Source organism: Myxocyprinus asiaticus, chromosome 43 (assembly GCF_019703515.2).
Source record: "Myxocyprinus asiaticus isolate MX2 ecotype Aquarium Trade chromosome 43, UBuf_Myxa_2, whole genome shotgun sequence".
Taxonomy (NCBI): domain Eukaryota; kingdom Metazoa; phylum Chordata; class Actinopteri; order Cypriniformes; family Catostomidae; genus Myxocyprinus; species Myxocyprinus asiaticus.
In genome coordinates, this window is record NC_059386.1 from 36,291,386 (window position 1) to 36,300,191 (window position 8,806).

Sequence of the window (8,806 nt, forward strand, 5' to 3'; positions counted from 1 at the left end):
CACCATCCAAGATAGAGAACACAAACCTCCTTAAATAAATAAGAAAAACAAACACTCTTATACAATGTATTGCAATAAATAACAATAACTTAAATCTCAATAAATACATTTTCATATACACTATATATATAGATAGCTTTCTGGATATTTAATATTTGGAGTCTGTTGTTGTGGATGCACTGGGGTCAGTCCACAGGGTCATGAGGCGGTCTTGCATTCATCGACAGTGTAAACGTAATAATCCACTGCGGGCGAGTCACGTGACCACGTCTGACAGCAGCCGAGTCTTCTTTAGCAGGTTCGAGTAGCTCCTTCGTTTCTCTGAATGACTCTTTATTAGCGTTATTGTTGCTATATATAGCAATAATGACCAATTTAAGCCATATGTTTAGGGGAAATCTTGTGGGTTTGGTAACAAAGTGAATACTGAACAGTCTAAACCGTTTCGGCTAGAGCAGGTTGCACGTGGAGCTCACGGACGTCAATGCAACACGAACATCCCCCAGTGCTTTCTGTCTTCAGAGCAGCGTTTCTCTGCACCGTAACGTGCGAGAGCCTTTCGTCCGTCTCACTCGCCACGTCAAACGCAGGCACACTTTTTCGCGGAATGTTTCTTTAGCGTGTGATACTCCAAACTGTCGTCCAAGAACGAAATGTCGTCGTCGAAAGCGATCGGCCGACAGCAAGTCCGAGAGGGCGTGTCTTTGTCAAGCTTCTTGTTGTTGGTCAGGTTGTTCAGGATTTTGTCATAGTTCGTTTCAGCATCGTAACAGGGACCACTGCAGTAGCGGAATATCAGTTCCTCTTTGGTCCTGTAACCCAACCCCAGGTCCGTCACGTTGAGGTGGATCTCTTTAAGCAGGCAACCACGCCCTTGACCTTTGACCCTGTCATCTCGACTTTCCTTTCCCCCTCGGCCACCACCACGTGCACGACCTCTCTTTCTGTCTCCTCGTCCCCGTTCGCCCCTCTCGCCGTTTGTTGCTCCTTTCTGTCGTCCTTTGTCCCTCTTCGCTTGAGAGCCAACATCCAACTCCGGCGACCGCCTCAATCGGCCAATAGTTGCTTCGATGAAGTCCATTACGTTCTCAAACTGCTCCGGGTAAAGGCCGTTTATGTCATCTTTAATAGAGAGAAAAAATATATCAGCATACAAACAGATTTTTGCAATGCTACATATAACACATTTGATTAGTCACATAGGAATAGTGCAGATTCTACAATATTTCTTAATTTTGCATCATAATATTTCTTTATAATTTCTTAAATCCTTAAATTTTCTGGTCAGTGACGTGACGCTCGTTTTTTTTTTTCTCCCAATTTGGAATGCCCAATTCCCAATTCACTCTAAGTCCTCATGGTCGCATAGTGATTCGCCTCAGTCCGGGTGGCGGAGGACGAATCCCAGTTGCCTCAGCGTCTGAGACAGTCAACCCGCGCATCTTATCACGTGGCTTGCTGAGCGCGTTGCCACGGAGACATAGTGCGTGTGGAGGCTTCACACCATCCACCACGGCAACCACGCTCAACTCACCACACGCCCCACTGAGAATGAACCACATTGTAGCGACCATTAGGAGGTTACCCCATGTGACTCTACCCTCCCTAGCAACCGGGCCAATTTGGTTGCTTAGGAGACCTGACTGGAGTCACTCAGCACGCCCTGGGATTCGAACTAGCGAACTAGTGAACTCCAGAGGTGGTAGCCAGCGTATTTTACCACTAAGCTACCCAAGCCCCCCGGATTTATTATTTCTTAAAAAATACATTAAAGCTGCAATTCACACAAAATATGTTGAACATGTTTTCAGTTTCTTTGTTCAAAGTTATTTATTTTATTATTATTATTTTATTTATTTTTTCTGAGGCTTAAAGTCAAAAACGTCAAAAGAGGTATAACCATATGGTAAAATAAATATATGAATAAATAAAAGTTTAATTAAAAACTGAAATTCTTGAATAAAAATGTTGGCATAAGTAGTTTGAATCTTTTAATATTTATATAATAATAATAATAATATTTAATGTATAATGATATATATATATATATACACACACACACACAGTATATATATATATAAAGAAAAATATGTTTGAAAACTTATTTTAAATTAATGATTAAGTTCAAGCTGCAAGGAAAGTATTTTAATATTTGATGGTTATACCACTTGACATTTTCAAAGTCAATACATATTATTGTAGGAAATGCTATAAATGTTTTTTATTGTTGTTTATGAAAACCAACTTAGACACAAAGATTACATTTCTAAGAACTTGATACATGTGTTTTAAACTAGATTTTTTAAAGATTTCTGATTTTGACAATCACGGACAACCTTATGTCAATAACCCTTACATTTTTAATTCCAGATTTTCAATGAGGTCTCAGACTTTTGGATATACTGTATATACGCCAATGTTTGTTTGTCGCTCTTGACAATTCCCAAATATCAGATGATGACTCCCAGGAAAACGGGGCATGTTGTTCATCCCATGACTGAGATGGAAAATCTTATAGATTATGGCACTGAGGTACAGCAGAATACATCTGCTCAACAGCAAATTCAAAACATGCACGCTGCCCTCCTCTTAAACAAAGGCAAGAAAGAGCACAAGTGCTTTGATCTGCATTTAATGCACCATGATTTGATTATAGACAGAACTCCTCGAAGTTCACTCTCTCTCGATTCATCCAAATAGACTGTATTACAGTTGCTGGTACTACACAAACTCTAAACATCATGTTATAAATGAGCACAATTGGTAATCTTGCTATGATGCTGGTACTAATCAGGTAATAAAATGGGGTCTTTAAGGTTGTCGACAGGCCATTTGACAGGTAACCCAAAGTTTTCTCTGACTGAGTTAAGTTTTGGGTGTGGTGGGAATTTACTTGAGATGTTTACAAAAACTTCAACCATTTTTTGTATTGCAGGCTTGCAGGCAAGGCTGTAAGCACCATAGATATTGGGGTGTTTCATTGGTTGCTGCTTCAACTATTGCATTTGGTCTCCCGTAATCCTTAATACTATGTATGTTACATCTTTGGTTGTGAACGTGATGAACGGATGTAATCTCAGGATGTAATCTCCCTTGCATTACTGTCATTGTGTAACCAATAGCCACTTTACAGCAGACGACGCGGACAGGTCACGCAGACTGTGCACATGACAAAATTAGGTCATAAACTCAAGGCTAAAGTATACTTCGATTGTCAGTATGCCACTACGTCTCAAAAGAACAAATGCACAAACAAGCACATTCAAATCAAACATTTAAACATAGGTTAGGGTTAGGTTTAGTTAGGGTTAGGTTAGCAACCAAAGTTAGGTCCTCCAAAAGCATCAGTCTGACGCAGGTGTACATTGATGCATCCTTAGAAAAGCCCTTATAATAGATCTGTCCCGGACAGACTGACGAGTTCAATTTTGCACTTTAGGCCAATGATTGGCTTCTGTTCAATAATATGGAAATAAACAACATATTTGTTTCTAAAGCCCCTTTTTGTATTGTCTTATCAATGCTTTACTCTTCTGCCACGAGTACCAGTGTACCAGTAATGCATTTTAATTATATGAATCATTATATTTATAATATTAGGGCTGTCAATCGATTAAAAGTTTTGGTCCCATTTTATATTAGGTGTCTTTAACTACTATGTACTAACATTATAATACATATAATGCATTTGGGCATTTCCAGTGTTATAGATGTGACATTTTCACTGAACTTCATATTTTTAAAGTACTCATATCAAACAATTTTTTTGTATAATCATAGACTCGTACAGATAGAGTCCAGACATCAGAAAAGTTTTACTCTGGACACGTTTTTTTTCCAGTTTAGATCGGGAAATGCACTTGCATTACGGATGTGACCAAAAATGGACACGAGTTCTTGGGAGACCACACACACTTTGTTAAAACAATGTAGGAGGGTTGGCACTCCAAAGAACATGTAATATTTATTTTCTATTCATTGTCGTTTTTACATAAATGGGGTAAACCCGGCGTTATGGATGTGACATCTCTTTGTTACGGACATGACATTTGTGAAAGCAGCACTTACATCATGAGGGGAAACCATCCAAAATGCTTTGAAATCTGCAGACTTCGACATCTGAGATATAAATTGAAATAAGATTGAAATCACCATTTTTTTCATGGTATGGTTGACATTTTTGTGGAATTGCCCATTCATTGTGTACCTACATGTTGTTCTGCAAAATGTCTAAGTTTCAAATTTGCTGCTACTGAAGTTGAGATACGGGTAAGTTTAGGAGTAAGGTTAGGGTTTAGGGTTGGGGTTAACAGTGTAACTGCAGATGTAATTAAATGCAGGTACTTTAAATGTAAGTACAATGCAACAAAAATATATATATAATAATTAAATAATTACAATAATTAAATATATGATGATTAAATAATTATAAATAGTTATATATAAATAATCACAAATAATATATATTATTTGTAATTAAATTATCTGATTTAATATATATATATATATATATATATATATATATATATATATATATATATATATATATATCTTTTTTTTAAATCAGATAATTAAAATGCATTAAATTAATTACAGTGGCAGAGGAGTTAAGCATCGATACAAAAACTGGCTTTAGAATTCAATATATTGTTTATTTCCATATTATTGAACATGAGCCAATCATTGGCCTACAGTTCACAGCAATCCATTTTGCGATTGAATTCGTCAATCAGTCTGAGATTTATTATAAGGGCTTTTCTAAGGACGCGCCAATGTTCAGCTGCATCAGACGGGCGCTTTTGGATCGTCTTACTTTGGTTGCGTCGCGTCATAAACATACCATTTTTAGGTCGTTGTGTCAAGTTAAGCGTAGTTTAAAACTTAGAAAAACACGTCTTGAGATCCCTAAGTTCGCATTTGCGCTCCATCAAGCTTTGTTTTGAACGCAAGTAAGCATCCTCGTGTTGTGTTGTCTGCTGAAGGGTTGGTTTGCTCTCTGTATAAGCTGCGCGTTGCCTATACAGCTGGAGTTTCACTTACTGCCCCCTGGAGAAAACAGGTGGTACTTCAAACTTGAATTGCTTAGGAATCTTCCTTATTACAGTCCGGGGACATGATTAATTGCGTTAATTTTAACACGTTATTTTTTATGTAATTAATCGCACTGGATTGACGACAGATAAACGTACAGTCTACTCAATAGGTTGTACTGCTTTAATTCAGGTAACTATGACAATGCAGACAGTTAAACTGACTTTAACTAAGTTAGCAAGATTCTCTTCAATTTGTTGCTCCGTCATGACAGCAGTTGACCTGAAAGAGAAAACTGATCGTAAAAGGAGGCTAATGCTTCACACTAATGCTCACTATAGTGCCCCTTGTGGCAACGCTGAGCATGCAATGCATACATGTGTTGCGTTTTGAATTGCTTTTTGAAACATTTCAGAATGCAACAATGCAGAAATAAAGCTTGTGCATTTGCATAATTGTTTTGGCCCTTACTGTCTTGGGAAATGCTTGGATCTTTAGGTGTTGGGAGTTTTTCCTCCAAACACATTTTCAATGTTCCTTTGGTTGAAAGATTAGCACCAAGGAACACAGCACAACATATTGAATGGATTGTACTTCTATATCTCACACCCTAGATTTCATGTTAAATTAAATATGACATCTAACCTGACTAAAGTCATCGTGCATGTATTGCATGTTCTTATGCGGAGCAGAACTCTTTGAAATTGCTTTACTGTTTTTCGAGTTGTCTCTAGACGACCATGCTTCCATTTATAACACTTTTTGGAGCGATACAGATGAGAAGAGACACTGATGCATGTAGAAACGGAATGCCCAAGATGCATAGCCACTAAGTGAATCAACATGTTTGTTTTTGCAGCTTACATTGTCTGTTGTTCACAAGTTTCAACAAGGCTTGAGGATTCCATTGTCTTTTGAAACAACTTTAGGCATATTTCACAAGCCAATAGGCCCGAGTGGTCACTTTAATGAAGACCATTTTGCATGCCGGTGACCAATGGAGCTGTTAAGCTTCACTACTTTAGAAAGTTCCCACGATGAAAGATGAAGCATCGGCCAAGAACATCCTTCAAATCAAACAGTTCTGTATTGTATCAAGACAGCGTGCCATTTGACTACAGTGTAACGATGAGACTGTGTCATCCACTGTTAAACAAGTAAAACAGCTGCTGAAATGTGCATAAACACAGTGAATGTATAGTTCTCTCGCTGTGTTTCCTACAATGTTCATGCATCGTGCATGCCTTTCCCATCACATCATCATCTGTTTGTGTTCACCGCAGCACCTTACAATTGTGCTTTCCCTATACATGTTTGAGAAAGCGTTCCGCTCTGATGGAAAACACAGCGTTAAAGATAAACTATCTGTGCAAAGAACTCAAGATCCTCCGTGTCATAATCCACGAGATTATGGGGGAACTTTTTTGGTAAGCTCAACCTCTGTGTTTAAGGCCAAACGCCACTTTCATTTTCATATTTCCATGCTGTTTATAAGATGCAGCGAACATAACAGACTCTCACTGAAGGTTTTTATGTACACATGGTGAAACAGTGGTTTTGATGGTAATGTTTCAGTTTCTATGCGAGCTTAGTTGCTCAACATGCAGCTATGTAAGTAATTGAAAACAGCCAGCAGAATCACTGTATTGCATTTGAAAAAAAAAAAAAATGCATGCATACATAGTAAATAAGATCTCATTTGTGATGGCTTTGAAGTCACATGACTAACTTGGCATCAAAACTCTTGGTATGCAAGAAATGCGAGTGGTACGTGATCACTTACTTTGTTCCTCACTGGAGGCTTGATTTAGGTGAGTGTTTTCAGGTTGGGAGCCGATGATGGGGTCCAGAGCGGGAGTCTTACTGTGCCATTCTGTGATGACGGCTCTTTTGGAAGGCTGCGGTTTGTGGAAGATCGGACGTGCAGAAACGGCACTCATGAGCAACAAACACGTGGCTAGAATGTCCCATAACTTCATTTTAGACTCAGTTCCTTTGCGGGAAGCTGCAACAGTGAATAAGTAAACACTTTAAGATTTGCACAATTACATGAGCAGGTCACGACATTTAGGATCGAAACTGAGAGAAGAAGAAAGGGCAGTTGTGGCACTAGTTACACAAAGGTCACAGGAAATGCACATGATGAATTTATATCAGTTGCTTTGGATAAAAGCGACTACATATTGCATAATGTTATGATAATCTTCCAAGACTGGAATTAACAGATCAGAGAGAAAAAATGGAAAGCAAATTGCAGATAAAAGGGTTGTAACTTGTGAAAAGCGCAAAATGTAACATTCTGATGACGGTCCTCTGTGAAATGTGTTCTGTGGGGCTGCAGCTCAGTTAATGTTAAACAGATTTCTGTCAGTATTACAGCGCAGAAAAATATGTTTTCTGCCAGAGTTTCCCCTTCATTCCTGATGCAGAACTCCTGTTGATGAAAAGCAAATAAAATAGACCGCTTTCATGAATCTAATGATGTTTACGAAGACTTTTATGGCCCTTTATTGCGGTGAATGATGCTTTGCTCTAAATGGCCCCTATTGTTTATCAATAAAGGTGTCATTTTGACATTTAATCCATTTAATCATTAGACCATTTCAAGATTTTAGATCTTTTACAAGTTATTGGTATAGACACAGATGAGGTGGTTTAGACATTTGGTGCATCATTCCACTTGATATACAATCCCAGCCATTCCCAATCTATAAATCCCATTGGTTTTTAGAGTTTTTTTAAGATTTTGCCTTTTTAAAAGGCTTTATGCGATTAATCTAATTTATTTTAAAAGTTGCATATGATCAGACTCCACTGTGTGCTGTGAAATAAATCCATCCATTCAAAGATGTCTCCATATTCTATACCATTATTGTGGACTTGAAAACATTACACAGTTAGCAAAGTCACATTATACCATCTGCTTAAAAACATAATTTACTATGTTTTAATCTGGTGTCCCACTACATACATTCCTGTACTATAAACATTACATGTTTTTATGGTAAAAAAAAAATTCAGTTAAATTTACGGTAAAATACCAGTAGCTGTGGTTGCCAGAAATTTACCGTTAAAAATACAGTGACTGTGTTTCAGCTTTACGGATGTCATTTTGATGCCCCTATATTTTAGGGTTCACTACTGTTTCTATTATTAAATTCTATCAACTTAATACACTAATGATCTGAAATGATAAAAGTCTGCTTTTCACTTTAAAATGTATTTTTAATCACCGTAGTAATTAAAAAAAGCCACATAATGACTTAGTTCATCAAAAGTGACCCTTGTTAAATATATTATAATTTTTTACAGTATATATAAAGTTAAGGTTAACAATTACCTGTTAACCAATTAATTAACCAAATTTTTTTAATTATTATTTTTATCGTTAAAATTACGGAACTTTTTTTATTTGTATTTTTTTTTTTACAGTGAATGGTGAACAATACTATATATATAATATTATAATTATATATAAAAGTTATATATATATATATATATATATATATATATATATATATATTATGATTATATATAAAAGTTATATATATATATATATATATATATATATATATATATATATATATATATATATATATATACACACTCTACCAGTCTAAAGTTTTGAAACACTTGACTGAAATGTTTCCCATGATCTTAAAAATCTTTTGATCTGAAGGCGTATGCTTAAATGTTTGAAATTAGTTTTGTAGACAAAAATATAATTGTGCCACCATATTCATTTATTTCATTATAAATCTACAATTTGGACCAA

The 8,806-nt window shown here is 36.5% G+C and overlaps 1 protein-coding gene across 1 annotated transcript in view; it reads right to left on the reverse strand.

The window, feature by feature from the left end:
* Positions 1-580: 580 nt before the first annotated feature.
* The window catches only part of gdnfa (glial cell derived neurotrophic factor a), an 8,921-nt gene continuing 695 nt past the window's right edge, over positions 581-8,806 (reverse strand). Inside the window, exons 2-3 of the mRNA XM_051686083.1 lie at positions 6,815-7,036; positions 581-1,122 (exon numbers count right to left, since the gene is read on the reverse strand). Of these exons, the coding sequence (XP_051542043.1) occupies positions 581-1,122; positions 6,815-7,010 (738 nt within the window). The 5' untranslated portion in view covers positions 7,011-7,036. The remainder of the gene's footprint in view (positions 1,123-6,814; positions 7,037-8,806) is intronic.